Source organism: Eptesicus fuscus, chromosome 6 (genome assembly GCF_027574615.1).
Source record: "Eptesicus fuscus isolate TK198812 chromosome 6, DD_ASM_mEF_20220401, whole genome shotgun sequence".
NCBI classification, from domain to species: Eukaryota; Metazoa; Chordata; class Mammalia; order Chiroptera; family Vespertilionidae; genus Eptesicus; species Eptesicus fuscus.
In genome coordinates, this window is record NC_072478.1 from 287351 (window position 1) to 306922 (window position 19572).

Sequence of the window (19572 nt, forward strand, 5' to 3'; positions counted from 1 at the left end):
CCAATGTCCGGTCAAGAACGCACATCCCGCCGCCAGTGTGGCGCCCTGATTGAACTTCGACCTATGAACCAGGAGGTCAGGGGTGGACTCCGGTCAGGGCACTAGCCCGGGTGGCAGGCTCTATTCCCACTGGGGGGCGTGCGGGAGGCAGCCCATCCATGGGATCCATGGTTCTCTCTCATCACTCATGTTTCTCTCTCCCTCTCCCTTCGTCTCTGAAATCAATAAGGAATATATATTTTAAAAACCCCAAAACTACAATTTTTTTTAAAAAGCCACATCACAAAAAGGAGAAGCCCCATTTCATTGGCCGAGACCCTGTGTAACCGGTGACGGTGCAGACGGACCCTCCCACCTCAGACATCCGGGGACTGCAGACCCGGGACCACCGGCCGCAGGGCGTCCTCACCGTCCGCTCGGGGGCGGTCTCTCGTCCCTTCCCCAGATCAGGGACGCCGCCTCGGCTCCGCGCCCTCAGTCCCGGAAAGCCGGGAACCGTCCGCCTTTCCCAAGCCCAACGCAAAACCCGCTTCCAATTCTCCCGCCAAACGTCGTGACGTCGCTCCCCCAGGACACCAATAGCGCCGGCCCAACGCTCCGCTCGCGCCGCCGACTCCGCCCGCCAATCCAACTCCTCATTGGCCGCGTGCCCCGAGGCCCCGCCCCGCGAGCCGCACGCCAGAGACGTAGCGACGCACTGCGCCTCGGAGCGTCTAGGAGGCGCCCGGAGACCCGTGTCGCGCGTCCTATGACGCTTCACATCCTCCACTGTGAGTTTCGGGAGACGGAAAGGGCTGGAGGGCGCAGGCTCTGGCCTGTATTTTGGAGACTGGACGGAGTAAGTTCCGAGGGGACTCTGGGGCCGCCGAGGGGAGCTGAGGTCCGCGCGCCCTGCCGGCTGTCGCCCTCGTGCCCCGCCCCCTTCCCGCCTCCCCGCCCCCTTCCCGCCTCCCCTCGAGCCCGTCAGTGCGCACGCGCGGAGTCGGCGCGGAAGGGCGGCCTCGGTGCGGAGGGGCGAGGGTGGGGCACGCGGAAGTTACGTTGTGTCTCGGACCTGAGCTTTGGGCGCTAGGATTACGGGAGGGAGGACCCGTGCCTTCTAACCCAGTCCTTTTTTCCCCAGGACCTGGGCCCTAGTCCTCATGAGCGCTGCGTGCGGAACCGGGGGCCCTCGCGCACCTGCTTGGGGAGCCGACTCGGGTCCGAGGGCGGCGCCCCGCGGGGCAGCCGCAGACCCGGGGGTGGGTCCAGGCCTTGGAAGTTGAGCCGAGGGTGAGGAGGCGGGTCGCCCGGGCTCGGGGCCGGGGTGCTCAGCCTTTGAGCGCACCATCTCCCTTAAAAACCATCCAGGCCATGGATGGGCCTCCCCGGGGAAATGCTTGCAGGTGTCTAAACACTGTGCAGAATTTGCCAGCCAAAACTGTGAGCCTTTGGAATGGCCTGGAGAGAAAAATGCTGGCTGTCTCGTCCAGTGCTCTTCCCGGGCCTGGCTGCCTCGTTCTCCTTGGGCCGCTTTGCCGCTGGGTGACTTGTGCCGCGAGTGGGCCTTGCAGCTCATTCTGCAGTTATTGCCCTGACCAGTTTTGCATCAGTTAACGAACTTACTGCCGCCTTCAGATAGACTGCTTATATTCGTGCATCTGGTTTTTTAATTTTCCTTTGAACTGGTTTTAACACTTAACTAGTTCCCAGGTTAATTACTTAAAAATCGTGGACACGTGTTCACTTTGTATGTGTACAAGACTAGTGACTACCTTTTCATTAAAATGTATCATGTAAGAAGTTCATGGGATTCCCAAGAATTCCTAAACGCCTCCCAATTCCAGCCGGAACATGGACTGAAGACGTGGGGGCAGGAGGCGAAGTGGGGCGGTTCCCCAACTCCCTGAGCTATGTCCTGTCTCAGCCTCAAGCCTCTGTAACAAGAAGTTGGAGGAAACCGCTTGTGGGATTGTGAGGAGTCAAAATAATCTGTGTGAACTGATTGGCGCTGTCAAGTTTTATTCCTTGTTTAAAGCTGTGTAGAAGCCGGTTAGCTGTCACCGCTTCATTTAACGGTGTTTGGAAAATACATGTTCTGCTGTAAGATGGTGCTAAGGAATTTCGAGTGAAGGTTTTAACATCCAAGTCACCCTGAGAAGTGCGTTTTAGTTGCACGGCTCCTGGGAAGAACGGACGCCGTTAGGACTTCATAAACTGGTCCCTGTTACGGTGACCGTGGTTGCTGAGAACACGGGATGCACATGAGAGCCGTTCCCCTGGCCGCATTGCTAGGACATGGGGACAGATTGCTAAACGATAACGGTTCCATGTTATTGAGTGTGTGCTATGTAGCAGCAATTTGAAGTGCTTTATGTACACTTTTTAATACATTTTTATTGATTTCAGAGAGGAAGAGAGGGAGAGAGAAACATCAGTGATGAGAGGATCATTGATCAGGTGCCTCCTGCATGCCCCCACTGGGGATTGAGTCCGCAACCCAGGCATGTGCCCTTGACCAGAATTGAACCCGGGATCCTTCATTCCCCAGGCCGATGGTCTGTCCACTGAGCCAAACCGGCTAGGGCATGTATACGCTATTTTGATTAACCTTCATAAAACCCTACTACATAGGTATGGTTTTTATCCACATTTTATATTGCTCCTAGAGAGAGAGTGAGGTAACTTGCTCAGAACCCACACAGCTAGTAAATAGTTTGGCTGATTAACTCAGCAGACTATGGATCCTTAAGTAAGAAGAACAGGCCTGAGTAGGAAAGATAATGATTTGGAATGGGATGGCTGTGACAGCACACCTGTTTGTTATCCCAGGATGGTGAGCAAGTGGGCCTTGAGATCAAGCAAGTCTGACTGTGGGACTTCTGGTCTTCCCCAGCCGATGTGTAGGGACGGTAAGTTGTCCCAGGTTGTTGCCTTCTGTTTAATCCATAGCTTCCTCTAAAGTGAAGGCATGTTTGTTTGTCTACAGAGTACAATTGCAGGCATGTATTATGTACCCAGGCAGAGTTTGACTTGATTCTCCAAGCCCAAATATGAATCCTTAGGAGAAGGAATGAAGGAGATTCTCTGGGCTGAGATACGAGGATGGTGGGAAAAGTCTGGTTTCTGGGAGAATTGTGACTTTCTGTGCTTGTGCAGATCTGTTGCTTCTTCCTCAGATGGCGGCTTTGACAGCAGAGGAATTGGAGAGCTGGTGACCTGCCCTTTGTAATTTCTAGTTTGTTCAGAAAGGGAAGTTAGCCCTGGATCCTGCTGTAGTGATAAGCACAGACTTCGTTTGAATTTTACTTATAATTCTGCCCCACCCCTACAAAAAGAATTTGTTATGCTGAACACTTGACGGTTTGTAAAATCCTTTAAAATGCAGTATTTAATTATTCAGCAGACGCATAGGTTGTGGCCAAGCTCAAGTCCCTGCCGTGACAGTGTTTTCAGTCTGTGGGAGACAGACAGGATTGTAAATTCCAGGTGGTGCTAAGAGGAGACAGGATTGAAAGTGGTGACAGGGGTTGTGTTAGGGTTAAGGTTAGAAGGGAGGGAATATATTAGATTTGGTTGAAGAGAAAGCCTCTGAGCAGGTGACCTTTGCAGGGACCGGAATGAACCGGGAAGTAATACCTGTGGATGTGCAGGCCTTGAGGTGGAAATGGCCTTCGCCATTCAGCCCCATGTCCTGGTTGCCATGAGCCTGCTGGAAGCAGCTGTGAGAGATGAAGTTGGAGAGACACCCCGTGCGGGCTGTGGGTTTATTCCGGGTGTGACCTGAAGTCTGGAGGGTTTTGTGCCGGAGGTGGACAGGCCCTGCTTTCCAGACTTAGGTGCTTGTCTGCTGTTGTCCGGGGGTCGGCGCCAATGGAGGAGGCAGAAGCGGGCCTTTGGGCACCCCATGTAGTTCAGGCAGGGCACCTGCTGGCTTGGCCCTGGGGTCCTGATGCTGAGGAGTTGTCTTTGCTGTGAGGAGAAGGATTAGGACAATTCCAGGGCTTTGCCCTCTTGCCGTTCTTACTTGGGTTTCTGAGGTATGGGACACTAGACAAAACATAAGTTTGTTAAAACTTGAGTTTAATTTTTCCCATTGTACACTTGAGATGTAGTTCGGATAAACAAGTAGAGACATCGCACAGACAGTTGAATATTAGAATGGGGGGCTCAGGGGAGAAGTAAGGGCTGGAGAATTTAGATTGTAAACTGTCAGCATACAGTCAAGCAGCTTAAAGCGGGGACCCTGGGAAAGGATTCGTGTGAGTCAGAAGGGTGCCCAGCTGAGCCAAGGAGGGCAGGGGGAGGGGCCAGAAAAGGAAACTGCACGAGGAAAGTGGTCTCAGGGAATCCTCACCTCCAGCTGCTGAGGGTCAGACGTGGATCTGATGTGTCCCAGTGTCACCGGAATGGCAGGGGAGGTCCCAGGGGCGGCACCAGGGGAGGGGCGAGGCTGCAGCGAGGACACCTGATTGTTTCCGATGACCAGTTCTGACCTGGAGCTCCATCTTGGTGTGATGCTGGCATCATGGAAATTAATACTTACATGTCTGCGTTAAAATCCACACTTGGCTGACTGCTCCAGGAAGCCTGTTGTAAGAGTGCGAGTTCTCTCTTGTTGACCTTGGAGAATGAAGGGGGCTCTGCCTGCTGTCACTGCATCTGCTGCCCTCAGGGACAGGTCCTTGCTGAGACGGAGGCGCAAATGGGCTTCCACCTGGTGCCTCGTTTACTGAGCTTTACAGGAGGGCACAGAGGCCGCACATAGAGCAGGGGCAGCGTTTTCCTGCCTCAGGGAGGCCTGCCCGCCCAGCACTTCCCCAGTCCAGCACTGCACCCACATCCACTGGCCCTCACCTGCCACAGACCTGTGACTTCCACAGATAAAGGCCAAAGTGTTGAGGTTACTCTGGTACATGAAAGCTTTAGCCCCCCCTTTACCCTCCAATCTATTACATCATTCTGGTCATGTAGGCCCAAGGCCTGCATGCCAGCTGAGAGGGGCTAAAGAGACGTGAGGAAAGCATCTTATGTGAGCCTGGTTGTTCTCAGGCAGGCCGGCCTCATCCCAGACCCAATGGTAAGCCTTTGCTCGTGTGATCATTTGTGTGCAAGTACCTGTAGTGACTTCGTTAAGAAGACAAAATTCAGTCAATGAACGTTTGAGTGACTCTTATGTGCCAGGGACTGGAGATGGATGCATCAGTAACTAATACAAAAAGCACTAATTTCCTCCATCCACACTCTAGGGAGGGTACAGAACAAACAGGTAAACTGGGTGCAATGGGCAGTAAGGGTGGGGAGACAAACTGTCGAGAAATTTGCGGTTTTAAATATAGTTGTGGAAGGAGCCCTCACTGAAGAGGCATTTGAACAAGACTTCAGCAAGTGAGGGAGCAAGCCATGTTGCCTAGGGGTGTGTTTCAGAGCCAGAGCAGCCAAGGACGGAGGCGGAGCCCCCGGGGCAAAGGAGGCAAGGAGGGGGTTGGGAATTGGTGCCCAAGAAGTAAATACTGGGATGGGATGGTCACCTGAAAAGGGCTGATTCTACAGCTTACCTGTTAAGTTCTGCTGAGAGTGAAGAGAAATAAATATTTTAAAAATTCAAAATCAGGAATCAACTATTTCATTGGAGGTTGTATCTAAAAATGTAAATTTTTGAGGTCTGTTGAGATGAAATGTCTGAGTTCCTTAATCTTACACTCTCACTTAGTGACTTAAAGTGTAGCTAAGTGATAAAGATTTTATATAGAATAATCTAGTCCTGCAGTTTAAAAGGCCTAAACAGTAAAGCTATGACCTACGATGTCTGAAGCAAGATATTCTAAAGCTAAAAATTTTTAAATGAACTGCCAGCCAATGAAAGTTTATTCAACTGATTAACTTTTTCTATTACCAGACTTACATATTTACCTTTAATTCACAAGAATGGAAACTGAAAGAGGAAAACAAGAGAAGGCGATGGAAGAGGAAAGTACTGAAAACAAAAAAGAGGTAGAGAAAAAGAAGCGGTCTCGAGTGAAACAGGTGCTTGCAGATATCACCAAGCAAGTAGACTTCTGGTTTGGAGATGCAAATCTTCACAAGGATAGATTTCTTCGAGAGCAGATAGAAAAATCTAGAGATGGATGTAAGTTTGCTTCCGTTTATAATGGGACCAGATTTTCAGCTGCACTGCCTTTGATAGTAGTACTAACTTGTTTACCTCTGAAATAGTGTGTTTGTATTATTGGTGTGTACTTGTGTACTGTTTTACTTACACTGTTCTTCAGTATTACTGTTTTATGTATGGTGTATATACTCTGCTATATACACTATATTTTAGACAATGTGCACACTAGACTTAAAAAGTAAGTGGAGATGGGGAGGTACAGAGGGTGTAGACAAACATGGACAGTGACTTTGTAAGAAGTCATTCTAAAAAACCAATTAATTCACTCACCAAGTGTATTTCAGTGCTGAGATGGACAGGCACTAGAGACATTTTACATATTACAAAATCATAAACTTTTATTAGTTTTCAAAGGAGGCGTGTAAGAATTCTAATGGGACAGGGATTTTCAACCATGACTGTAACAGGCTCGTTTGAAATTTCATTTATGCTCACTTTTACATTTTTATTAGATGTTGATATATCACTTCTGGTGTCTTTTAACAAAATGAAAAAATTGACCACGGACAAAAAGTTAATAGCCAGAGCACTGAAGAGTTCAGCTGTTGTAGAGGTAAGGTTGTTTTCTATCCCCTAAGTTCCCGCAGTCACACAGACTTCCAGCCCACTAACGGTGTGCTTTGCAGCTGGACTTGGAAGGCACCAGGATCAGGAGGAAGCAGCCTCTGGGGGAGAGACCCAAGGATGAGGATGAGCGGACCGTGTACGTGGTAAGCCTGTTCTGGAATACAAGTAAACACTGGTGACCATGAGTAAGGAGAGAAGCATTATTAACAGTGTAACTAATGTATTGTAGGAGTTACTTCCCAAAAATGTGAATCACAGCTGGATTGAGAGAGTGTTTGGCAAATGTGGCAATGTCGTTTACGTGAGCATCCCACACTACAAGTCTACGGGAGACCCGAAGGGGTTTGCCTTTGTGGAATTTGAGACAAAAGAACAGGCAGCAAAAGCTATTGAGGTAGGTCCAGAACCTGTAAGGAAAACCGTTAGCAAAAGAAAATGATCACGCGTTTTACCAGAACCTATAAGGAAAACCGTTAGCAAAAGAAAATGATCACGCGTTTTAATTAGACAAAATTTTTGCTGGTTTCATTTCAGTTTCTTAACAACCCACCAGAGGAAGCACCAAGGAAACCTGGGATATTTCCTAAAACAGTGAAAAACAAGCCCATTCCTGCCCTGGGAGTAGCGGGTGAGTGTTTGAGTAACACACTGTAAGTGGGTGTGCATGCAGTCAGGTGGAAGCTGATGGTAGCATTGTTACAGAAGAAAAGAAAAAGAGGAAGAAGAAGAAAGGCCGGGCGAAGAAGGAAGACAGCGGCCAGGCCAAAGAGGCACCCGTGGACACGGGCAAGGAGAGCAGCGCCGGTGAGGTGAAGGAGCCCAGGGCCACGTCGGACGGCTCCGAAGGGGAGGGCGCTGAACCCCAAAAGCCACCCTCAAAGAAAAAAAAAAAGCGGGTCAGAGCTGAAGCGGCCGGTTTACCTCCGGTGCGAGCAGAGAAGAGGAAGCGAAGCAGCTCCGAGGACGCAGGGTGCCCGGCTCCCAGGTCCAAAGTCAGGAAAACGGCCCAGAAAGACAACCTGAAAAAGGCCTCCCAAGTGTCCAAAGAAAACAAAGGTACTTCTGGCTTCGCTTACGGTCAGGGCTCCACAAATACAGTCGATTTTGACACCTGATTTCTGTGTTCTTCTTAAAGAGGTAGAAGTCTCCACGGAAGAGGAAAAGGAAGCGGGAGACATAAAAGACGGGTCGCTCCTAAAAGCCAAGCGGAAGCACAAGAAGAAGCACAAGGAGCGGCACAAGATGGGGGAGGAGGTCATCCCCCTGCGCGTGCTGTCCAAGTGAGTGGCGGGGGCGGCGCCGGCCGTCACCATTGCTAAAGTGCAATTCCAGCTTGTGTACAGAGTTGCATGTTAGCAACAGTCACGGCCTGCGCCCGGGTCTGCGCACAGCAGGACGGATGGGTACAAAGCAACAACCACACTAAAACATGGAAGCACTTATTTCCGTCTGTCCAGCAAATGCCTCCATGTTGAAGTGGTGGGTGTCCTTAGAGATGTGAGGGTTCGCTCAGACACCAGGCGGCAGGCCAGGCTTGTGGGCTCGGGAAAATGCACAGCAAGACTTACCATCACTGAAACATGGAAGCACTTACTTCTTTGATTCCAAAGCAAGTACGTCCACGTTTAAGTGGTGGGGAGCCCAGTCCTGGAGAACCTTGCCAACCGGACCTGGCTTTAACCTGTAAAGTGGGTCTAGAACACAGATCCGGCCCCGAACGGTGTGGGTTTGGAGACACCTCCACTGAAACATGGAAGCACTTACTTTTACTTCACACAGCAGGTGCCTCCAGGTTAAAGCAGAGGAGTCCCCGTGGCCTCTGGAGACAGACTGGGTTCCTGTGTGGCCGCGGAGGGGTCATTGGACTCACTTGTACTAAAACATGGAAGCACTTACTACGTAGGCCACAGAGAGCATTCCCATGTTAAAGTGGAAGGGAGCCCGCGGACGCTGGGTGGGAGCCAAGGGGGACAAAGCACACGGCATACCTTTCAGAAGAAAGCTGTCCCAAAGTCCTGTCCTCCTGGGAAGGCTAAGAGGACTTGGAGCTCCTGTATTTATAGGGTCCTTGGCTCTGCATTCCTTCTGCCTTTATCTTAGGGAGTCATTAAGGGCCTTTTGTTATTCTAATGACTCAGCTTGGGAAGGTAGGATCCTGGGTGGGTTGGGATTTTTTTTTTTTTTTTTTTTTGAAGTATACAGATGCCAATGTTAACAGCTAAACCCATCACCAGCAGATCTCCTCCTCCTTAAACTCTGCTATCTGCGTGTTTGATGGCGGAGATTAGGGCTCACAATGAGCGCTTCCCGGAGCCAGAGGGCCATTGTGTTCCTCTCTGGAGGAGCTCCAGCCGGTTGAGGAAGCGTCCACAGGTTAAATGCATGTAAATAGGTTGCTTCCAGGGGTGCTTTTTCCCTCTTAGGAATTCCTTGTCATTCCAGTGAATACTAAGGAATGTGACCTCTGAAATTGGGAGCAGCTTAACAAGCAATGCAAGTCACCTTTAAATTTCAGTCCATCCTTCTCCCCCAGAGACAACTGTTTCAGTAATGTTATCAGTTAATTAATTCAGAACCTTCATTTCCAAAAGTTCACAGCATTGAAGTATACTCAGGAACTGACCTGGCAGATTGAAGCCGGTTCATCTGGGTGCTGGCCTGCGCCCTGCCTTTGCCTGCTTGCTGGGTGATGTGAACTCGGAATCATTGTGAGGGGACATCCCTAACCATCTGTTATTTCTCATGTACTTTTCTTTTATTACAGGAGTGAATGGATGGACTTGAAAAAAGAGTATTTAGCCCTGCAAAAAGCCAGTATGGCTTCTTTAAAAAAAACAATATCCCAAATAAAATCGGAGTCAGAAATGGAAATAGATCATGGAGTAACTAATAAGTCTGGACTGAAAAATGAAAAAAGTAAAATGATAGTTTTTGTAACATTTTATTATACACTAAAATACTATTTCGGGGTTATAGGCTTAACTTTAATTTTTGGAAACTTAATTATACAATAATCATTACAGAAATTACTCATTTGGCAAGTTATTCAGAAGTGAGACTTATTCTTGATATAAGAACATTTGAAGGGCTCATTTAAACAGTATGTTTTCTAATCAGTTATTTAAATTTTCTCTAGTTCTCATTGTTAGATTTAGTAATGAGTATCTACTTCATGAATTAAGTTTGTAATTTAATTACAAAGATTGTAATTTCACACTTGTAAATTTATTTCATAGTATTAACCACAAGCAGAAATAACACAAAATAAGATTCTTAGGAAATTTATATTAGGATATATGTTAAAATTCCTATAATGAAAATTAATTTTCACATCTGAATTATTATATAGAATATTCTATAGTATTCCATGCCTGTTTATCTACTTTTATTAGGTACTTTTTGTTTTTTGGTTCAGGGAAAATGGGCATTTTGGGGGGAAGATGTTACAAGTGTTATAAAAGTAACAGTTTGCATTTACAGTAATTACAGTTGTGTATTTTATTTCATGGTAATCTGCAATAAGCAGTGTGATTTTTGTCAGGGAGGCCTATTCTGAGCCCCAATGATCTACAATGTATAACTTCCTTAATTACATAAATTAGGTTACAATTAAGTTTTAAATTAAGGAAATTACTTAAGTAGCCTAAGAAACAATGATGTCGGTGTAAAGAGGCCCAAGTGTTAAATGACTAAGTGTGATAGTTCTTTCTGGTCTTTTTCTGCCTGATGAGCAGCGAGCAGTGAGGAGGGCCGTCCCCCGGAGAAGGCCCAGGCGGCGGGGCCGCAGTTCACGGCGGGCGTGATTGTGAAGATCGTCAGCCCGGAGCCTCTGCCCGGCAGGAAGCTCGTCAGGGTGAGCCTGAGGGTCCCGGCTGCTGGTACTCTCCTCTGGACTCCCTGTGACAATGGGTGGCGTTCGGAAAACACAGCCAATCCCATTAGAGCCTGTTCTCTGTGGGCAAGTCCTTGCAGGTTTGATTCCAGAGCGACTGAAATGTGACCAAAGCAGAGTCCAGAGACTGAATTCTTGGGGGGGGGGGGGGGGGGGCCAGTGCTGTGTGCACATCCTCCTGCAGGAGGCGGGCAGTGTCTGTGTCCACGGCGCTCTGGCCGGCGGCCGTGGGCTGAGGCAGCCGCTCTGTCCTCCTTAACGGAGGCGGGAGGCAGCAGAGCGCTTCCCCGGGCTCCTGGCGGGCTTTTGTTCTCAGAGAAGCGGGTTTTAGGAGGAGGGCCACGTGTGCTGAAGAGTCCCTCAGCAATGGAGGCTCTGAAATTACTTTAAAATCCTAAGCATCTGCTGTCAGGTTTTGGAACAAACTAGAGAATTGGTGATTTGTTTCCATTGGCACTCAGCTTTCAACAGACACCTCAATTTTCTTTTGCCTGAAGTCAAAATTGTTTTGGAATAAAAGAGATAATATCTATATTTTTTTTCTTTGCATGAATTTAGTTTATTTTTGTCTGTTAATGAATTGAAATAGAACTTTTTTTTTTCCTGAAAGAAATGTAGTGTGTTTTGAAAAAAAGCCTTTTCTTTAATTTTATGTTTAACTTTTTTTTAATATTTTCAATCCATGCCGATTGTTTAAGAAATTTGAAACAATTACAGAAAAGTGGAAAGTATTTTGAAAAACTACAGAAGTTTTGCATGCATGTGCAAATATACCCGGAGTTCTACATAATTTACATTGCAAATACTGTTTGACATCTGTCTCCTTTTTTCACTTTCTGTGATTTACCAACAGCCTTTTGTACACCAGTACAGCAATATTTCTCTCTTGTTCATATGTTCTTTTGGGAGGCAGTCCCATATATTCTTTACCCTTAGCCTGCCACCCAATTAGGTGAGACACGGTCTTTTCAAACGACATAAAGCCTTCTGTAACACAGCAAACGTATTTACATTTTGACACTGGCTTTCCTCCTCATACCAGTCACATTTTACCTGCATAACCTTTGAGGTTGCTCCCTGTGATCAGGTGTAAACGCTTCCCTGAGATTCCGCAGCTCACTGACACCTAGGTGAGGTTCTCCCGGGCTGTGGGTGAGGGTGCGGGCAGTCCCCCGCGGACACTCAGCTTGCAGAGCATTGTGGCCGGGAGAACTTCACACGCAGGGATAAGACTGAGCTTGGACATGCTGCTGTGATTGGTGTAGCTGGTTGAGTTGGTTGGTTTTTCTATTAAGATTTAATAGAAAAATTATTTGGTTTGTTATTTGGAACGCATAGCATAAATTTATATCGATTGCAAATTCTTCATTTATGATCATTGAAATCATAAAATAACTATTAAGTTCCTAGTTACTTACAGTTTGCTGAACAAACCTGAACGAGGAGGATGGTGGTGGCGGTTTGTGCCTTGCCCAGTACGATTGCCAGGCTAATTGTCGTCCTGAGGTCACCCTGACATTATGATGGCTGTGGAGTCAATGTCTTTGGAAGGCACTCCTGTAAACCAGTCACATAAACCAGTCACGTGGCTATGCTACCATTGAAGAGTCAAACTTCTTCAACTTGGAACTGATTGCTTTTCTTGCTTAGTCTCTAAATTTAGTGCTGTTAACTAAAGAAATGGGGAGAATGACAAGTATATTGGTTCTCTTTTTTTATTGAATTAGCAAACATTAGGTACCTCTTGTGTGATAGGCGGGATGATAGGGATGGGATGAGTTGAGACTTAGTTCCTGTTTCTACAGACTCTCAGGTTTTTATATATGTAAGCTTCATTATTAACTAATACACTTTTCTCTTATTCTATGATGAAGTAATATTTTCAGGTGTTTCTCAGTTCTGTGTAAATCAGACTTTAAAAATCCAACATCTAAAAGTAACCTCAATTACTTGTGGCTTGAATTTTTGGGTCAGAACTGAAGGGGACGAGGTGGATAAGGCCCTGTTTTTGGCTGGGACTCTTTAGTTATTTGTTTAGCTTCATGAATGGAGACTGATAATTAAGACCTGGTATAACATTCCTGCATAATCGCCTGTGTTTGCTGAGGAGCCTGCTGTGAATGCAGGAATCTGGTTAATTTGCCCTCCCAGCAGGCGAGGTGGGGAAACTTCTGGATTTGGGTGACACGACTTGTTTAGCAGAGGTTGTTTAGGTATTTCATCAAAGAGGAAGAGCTTTTGAGCTATATTTTTCAAAGACCCACTCAAGAACCTAGAATTTGTGTAGGTTCACTGAAACTTTTTTGCATGAGTTGTTATAAGAAGTTGAATGTTTTCATATATATTTTAAGTCAGAAGTCATAAGTGTACAGGTGAGGGGTAACACACCTCTTCCCCAGTCCGTGGAGGCTCTTTCTATTTTGTTTTTAATCCCAGCCCTTATTCTGACTGCTCCCACACAGGACGCCCCTCTTGTTGATGGCGGGAGGGTGTGGTGCACTCTGCTGCACGTCTGTGCTCCCCAGACAGGTCTCCCCTCCGGGGAGATGTGAAGGATGTGGTGGAGTAAGGGAAGATATGATTAGAGGCGATGTTGAGTGGGTTCTCAGGTGTGTCCGTGTTAGGTTTTTAAGAGCATTGGTATATATTTCAGAAGAAATGTTTAATGTAGGGTAGTTCTCATTTAAGCTTCAGATGGCATAACACATCCTGACATAGCCATGGGAGCATGTTAGCCGCGGTGTGAGACCTTTTATTCATATTCCGTCTCTACTGTGCGGCAGGACACGCTGGCCGCCGTCTCAGAAGTTGTGTATGTGGATTTGCTGGAAGGAGATACCGAGTGCCATGCGAGGTTTAAGTCTCCTGAGGATGCTCAAGCCGTCATGCACGCAAGTGCGGAAATTAAAAAGAAGCACTGCTGGAAACTCGAGATTCTCTCTGGTAAAACTTCATGGACCTTCCTTTTCAACAAGCCGATTGGGGGTGACTGATGCTGTCTGAGTGTGGCTAATGAAACTAGTCTTTTTTGTGCTCTTGCGTGCATCAAGTTTAAAGCATTAAACTTCAGTTCGATGGAGAGCGTGGTGCCCTGAGTGTGTTTCCTATGTGCCCTTGTGTGCAGAGCTCCATGTTCTGTGTTTTCCAGGTGACCATGAACAGAGGTACTGGCAGAAGATTCTGGTAGACAGGCAGGCCAAACTGAACCAGCCTCGTGAGAAGAAAAGAGGCACTGAGAAGGTAGCCGGTTGATTTTATTTAGTTTCCTTATTCTTTGCTTGGCCTTGGGGGGCTGGAGGGCAGCCTAAGCTTTTGCGAAGGCTGACTCACTTCTGCAAGTCATGTGCAGGGGTAAAACAGTGCTGGTTTTGCAGGAGGTGGCGGGTTTACGTGGCGTGCACTGAGCTTTAGGTTGAGAGGGAACACTTATTCTCTAGATTTTGAGATACACAAAATTAGAATTATTTTCCCCACGAGGGTGCATGGTTTTAATTTGGAGTTTTCCCTTTGGCCTTTTTCTTTTTTTAACTTGTGTGCTGACTTAAAGCAGTCCTGCTTTCTGGCTGCTGGGTTTTCAGCTGGGTGGTAAGTGATTCTTGAAACATTCTCTTAAGGTAAAAAACAGTGTCTGTGGAGTGTGGTCTGTAAGGACAGGCGCCTCCAGAGATAAGAGTGAGAGCCTTTATACGTGTCGCTCTCTAAATGTGATAAGCTGTGTTACTTTTCTCTGGATAGTCAAGTGATATAAACAACTTTAAATACATTAAATCATTTAAAGCAAGCTTCCTATTCAATAATGCTATTTTAAATGACACTGAGTAACTTATTAAATCATTATTGTTTCTAGTGAGATGTCAAGCTTATTATTTTAAAACAAATTATTATACATGTAAAGGTTAGTGCATCTTAAAGTGCTTAGAAAAGAACAGGGCACATAATAACTAAATTACTATTATCAAAATGTTTGAACGTATATTGTAAAAATCAGAAAAACCTACAGAGATGTACATTCTTTGGTCATTGGTTAGCACTTGAAAAGTCATGCTTTCTGTATTCCAGGTGTGATGGCTTGGATTCGTATTTACAGAATTCTTTTTTCCTTAACTTAAAACTCGAGTGTTTTTCCTCAGCCTAGCATCGCCCGCATTCATTGGAATGTAGATGATTTGGGGGGAGGTGTCCCCCCGGTCTTTGTGATTCTGTCTCTGAAGGCAAAAGCTGCTCCGAGGGGGCCCCCTTCCTTCCTGGGGGCGCTCAGCTCTGGGAGGTGTTAATTGGAAAGCCTGCTTGAGGCTATTTAAATGTTAAAGTCACTAATCCTGAACTAGGCCCTGAAATGAAACCACTTTGTTAAATAATATTTATCTTCCAGTTGGTGTGTCATTTTATTTAAATTTTATGTTTGTAGAACTAGGAATTAGTGGGGGGGGTTTTCCAGAAAGACCCCATTTTCCTAAGTTTGAGGCAAGGAAAAAGGTCGACTCGTGCGTTTTGTGAATGGGCTTGGAGCCCAGCGAGGGCTGGCCGGAGCGCAGCTCTTTTCCAACCCCCTTACCTGCTCCCCGCGGGCCACATCGGCTCCTGTCAGGGAAGCAGCCAGTGGGCTCTGTCCTAAGCGGAACAGGAGCCACACACAGTCGCTGTTCAGAGGAGTGGCTAGACCATGATTAGTTTGCCAGCCCCCTTTTTTGGTCGTTCATTTCCTTGATGTTTTCCAGTGCCCGTTGGTGTTAGCCACTCTTGAGGACACACCCCGAGAGGCGCATAGTGGGTGGCGACAGTGCTGTGCGGAGTAGACAAGGGCCCGGGTGGCTTCACACCCGGGGGGCTGGTCCCGGGCGTCTCTGCGGCCTCGGCAAAGGGAGCCCGGTTCCCAGGAGGCCCGGGGGTCGGGGGCAGTGCCGCTGGGGAGCTGGAGCAGGCCTCTCGGTCAGGGGAGCTGAGGGTTCCGAGAAGGTTTGCCAGACAGTGAGACAGAGACCTACTGACAGCCCAGGGTCTGCAAGAGAGAGAAAAGCGCTACCGTGAGCCCTGGTCTTCGTTTTCCCAGCGTGGTGCAGGCAGTGGGGACGGTGTCCTCAGTCCTGGTCGGCATAGGCAAAGAGGAAAGGAAGAGGCCAAGGAAATGTTACTGCTGCACATGGATTCCTACGAATAAGAGTCTAGAGCGGAGAAATGCAATGAAGAGCTCACGGCAGTGAGAGGCCGGAGAGAGCTGCCCACATGGCCTCCCGATCCCTGCCAGGCATGCATGGGGCCATCACTTGGAGCACCTGATACAAAATGAGGCTTCTCTCCTTCCCTTTAGCTCTTAGAGGATGTTTTAGTATGTTTTAATCTTTATTGTTGAAAGTATTACCTTTGTCCCCTTTTTCCCCCATTAACCCTCTCCAACCTGCCCCCGCCCCCACTCCAGGCCTCACCACCTAATTGTCCATGTCCGTGGGTTATGGACATACACATAAGAGGTCTTTGGTCGATTTCCTCCCACCCACTCACCCTCCCTCTTTTAATTTTGTGTTGCTTTTGATCAAAATGGGTTTTTTCCTTACACACAACTGATAGATGAGACATCCCGCAGGTAAGAGCATAGTTCATAAGCTGGAGAAGAACGCCTGGGAGGGACAGTGTTTACATCTTGCCTCGCCTCAGGAGGAACAGGCTTTCTGGGTAACCTAAAGCGACTTCCTGCCAATGGCCACATGTCACCAGACACTTCAAAGAAACTATGTTGGTGGTTGATTACTCGTTAGAATCTGTGTTTTTATGAGAATACGGTTTTCATTTCTTCCAAAGCTAAATATTTTAAATGTTTTTATCAAGAAAGCTTTTGGGCCGAAACCGGTTTGGCTCAGTGGATAGAGCGTCGGTCTGCGGACTGAAAGGTCCCAGGTTCGATTCCGGTCAAGGGCATGTACCTTGGTTGCGGGCACATCCCCAGTAGGGGGTGTGCAAGAGGCAGCTGGTCGATGTTTCTAACTCTCTATCCCTCTCTCTTCCTTACTGTAATAAATCAATAAAATATATTTAAAAAAAAAAAAAAAAAAGAAAGCTTTTGGGCCCTGTCCAGTATTGCTGAGTGGTTAGAGCGTCGGACCGTACACCAAAGGGTCAAGGGTTCGATTCCTGGTCCAGGGCGTGCACTGTGTTCCAGGCTCGATCCCTGCCATAGTCAAGCACATGGGGGGCAGGCAGTTGATGTGTCTCTCGCAGGGATGCTTCTCTCTCCCCCTCCGCCTCCCTCTCTTCCGCTCTCTCTAAAAAAAGTCAATGGCTGCCCTAGCCGGTTTGGCTCAGTCGGGAGGTCAGCCTGTGAACTGAAAGGTCCCAGGTTCAATTCTGGTCAAGGGCACATGCCTGGGTTGTGGGCTCGATCCCCACTGGGGGACTTGCAGGAGGCAGCCGATCCATGATTCTCTCTCATCCTTGATGTTTCTGTCTCTCTCTCCCTCTCCCTTCCTCTCTGAAAGCAATAAAAATATATTAAATTTTTAAAAAGTCAATGGAAAAATCCTCTGGTGAGGATTAAAAAAGAAAGCTTTTGGAATATTTATTTTAAATGATCTTCATGCCACATAACTTCATGCCTTCTTTGAAAATATTGACGTGTTTGTATTCTGGAATAATAAGTACTTTCAGTAGCAGACCATACTTGTGACATATATACACATATACATACATTTATTTATTTCCTCATCCGAGGATGTTTTTATTGATTTTTTGTTTTCAAGAGAACGGAAGGGAGAAAGAGAGACAACAGTGTGAGAGAGAGATTTCGATTGGTTGCCCAGCAGTGACCAAGGATCGAACTTGCAGCCTGACTGGGAATTGAACCTGCAACCTTTGGGTGTATGGGGTGACACTCCAACCAGCTGAGCCTCCCAGCCAGGGCTGTGTTTGAGATTTTAGTTTCAAATTTGTAAGCAAACCTTTGTGTGAGCACTCTGCCGGAAGTCCGCCGTCTCGTTCCAGTAGCACATGATTCTCGAGCACGGTGCCGTGACTGACCACAGAGCCTGTAAGGAGTGACTTAGTGGCCAGGACTGGCACCGGGGGAGGAAGCAGCCAGGAGGGTGGTCCTGACCCGCAGGTAACCAGAGTGGCCTGCATGGAGTGTGGCTCCTTTTAATTGAAAAATGGTTCTTAATCTGGAACTGAAGTGGGAGGGTTTGGGATACCTGAAAGATTGAGTACCTCCAGACCATACCTGATAGTTCTTTCTGTGATGGATTTGGCCTCAGCCTAGTTATCTCATTCGTCTTCCTCTCCCCCTTTTGGAAGTATTTTATTCAAGCTGATGATAGTTGTGACATATTTTAGACATAATTATATTTTGTTTGTTTTTAGGTATCCGATACATTCTAATTTCTGATTTCTTTCTCCATAGTTAATCACCAAAGCTGAAAAGATTAGACTTGAAAAGACTCAACAAGCAAGTAAACATATTAGATTTTCTCAATATAATTGAAAAAATTTTGGTTCACCTCTTAAGATTTCGCTGGATGCTGGAACTGTTGAAGAAATCCATTTTTATTATGCTAGTAATGCCTAATGAATGTTTTTTTTTAAACCACATTTACCTAAAATAACTTGTTAATAAGGTTTTTTTCTAGAAACAAGTACGTTGTATACTAGCATTTTTTCATTAAACATTCTATTTGTTGAAATGCTTACATAAATCAGTCTCATTGATTTAGTAAGTGCTTTGAACATTATCATTAATTTTTTTTATATTACTAAAACAACGTGCGGAAAAAATCAGTACTACATTAAGATGTAGTTTAGAAAAAATGTGTAGGCTCTCACTGTCCTTAACATTTTGTAGCTTTTTCCACTTCCAGTGTCCTGGGCGTCATGTCGGGCTGGTTTGTGCAGACAGATGTGTGATCTTTTTGTTCTGTGCACTGTTCTCTGCCCCTTCGTGTTCCCACTGAGCAGGCCACATGAACTGTTTCCAATTAAAATGTTAAATTTTAAAAGTACTGAGTTTGTATCCCATAAATGAAGACAAAAATAAAATGCTCAAACGCTATTAATTAACCAGTTGACTGCCACGCGTCCAAAACGGAAACCATCCCCACGTGCCAAGATATTTTGAATTTAATTGCGTCCATACACGCCGATGGCGTTAAAGGGTTATGCACACACGGGGGAGGAAATGGAGGAATCCGCGTGAGGCCTCCCCGAGGGACTCCCAGGCCTGTCTCCCAGGCTCCCACCAGGTGTCAGGGCGTGCCCTGCGCAGCCCGGTCTCGCTCCTCGGGCTGCTAACCCCGTCCCTTCGGCTCCGTCCAGCGATGGCCCTCCATCCGGCTGCCTCTTCACACATCACAGGAGCCTGTGGTCAGAGCTCGAGGACATGGGCCACCTCTTGTTGGGGCGACATTAGCGTTACTACCACAGAGGTGTCCTGGCAACTCACCCACTCGCCTCTCCATGAAGGAAAACCAGCAGACACTGCTGGAGGCAGAGAGAGACCTGAAAGTAGTTACTGATCCATCCTCCCTTCCCCCAACTGGTGGGCGGAGTATGACGTAACCTGCACCTGCGGCCTGGACGTTCCTGAGCACCTAACCAGGCACCTTATATGGACTGTACACTGAACCCCCAATCAGCACCTGCCAGATACCCTAAGCCCCCGATTCCTAAGTGCCTAATCAGGTGCCTTACATGAAATCACCAATCGGCGCGTGCCGAGTGCCCTAAGCCCCATCCCTTCCCGTTCCTCCCCTCAAAAGGCGTCTTCACCCCTGCACGGTTGCTGCTCTCTCCCCTTTGAGGCAGCCGGCAGGGTCCTTCCCCTCTGATGAGGCCTGTAGTCCTGGTTTTCGGCCTCTGTCTCGTCTTTCAGTTACTAAACACTATGAAGACTATGGCGAAATACGCGCCCGTTGGCCCAGAATAATGTAGTAAATGAATGTTTCAGGAGTTCAGTGGCCCTTAGGAGAGTCTACAGAAGCTG

The 19572-nt window shown here is 47.2% G+C and overlaps 1 protein-coding gene across 6 annotated transcripts; it reads left to right on the top strand.

Moving 5' to 3' along the window:
- The first annotated feature begins 711 nt into the window (after positions 1-711).
- LARP7 (La ribonucleoprotein 7, transcriptional regulator) lies at positions 712-18642 on the top strand. Of its 6 annotated transcripts, none has more exons than XM_054717072.1 (14): positions 712-770; positions 2812-2891; positions 5879-6109; positions 6604-6704; positions 6778-6861; positions 6948-7112; positions 7253-7346; positions 7421-7774; positions 7854-7998; positions 9483-9634; positions 10453-10571; positions 13394-13553; positions 13759-13850; positions 17998-18642. In XM_054717072.1, the coding sequence occupies exons 3-14, from the start codon at positions 5908-5910 to the stop codon at positions 18076-18078; spliced, it is 1749 nt and encodes a 582-aa protein (XP_054573047.1). In that variant the 5' UTR covers positions 712-770; positions 2812-2891; positions 5879-5907; the 3' UTR covers positions 18079-18642. The 6 variants fall into 6 exon arrangements, with proteins under 6 accessions (XP_054573047.1, XP_054573048.1, XP_054573044.1 ...); XM_054717070.1 differs by lacking the exon at positions 712-770 and adding an exon at positions 1045-1272; XM_054717074.1 differs by lacking the exon at positions 712-770 and adding an exon at positions 1045-1272 and having other exon boundaries at positions 5907-6109.
- Positions 18643-19572: the final 930 nt, after the last annotated feature.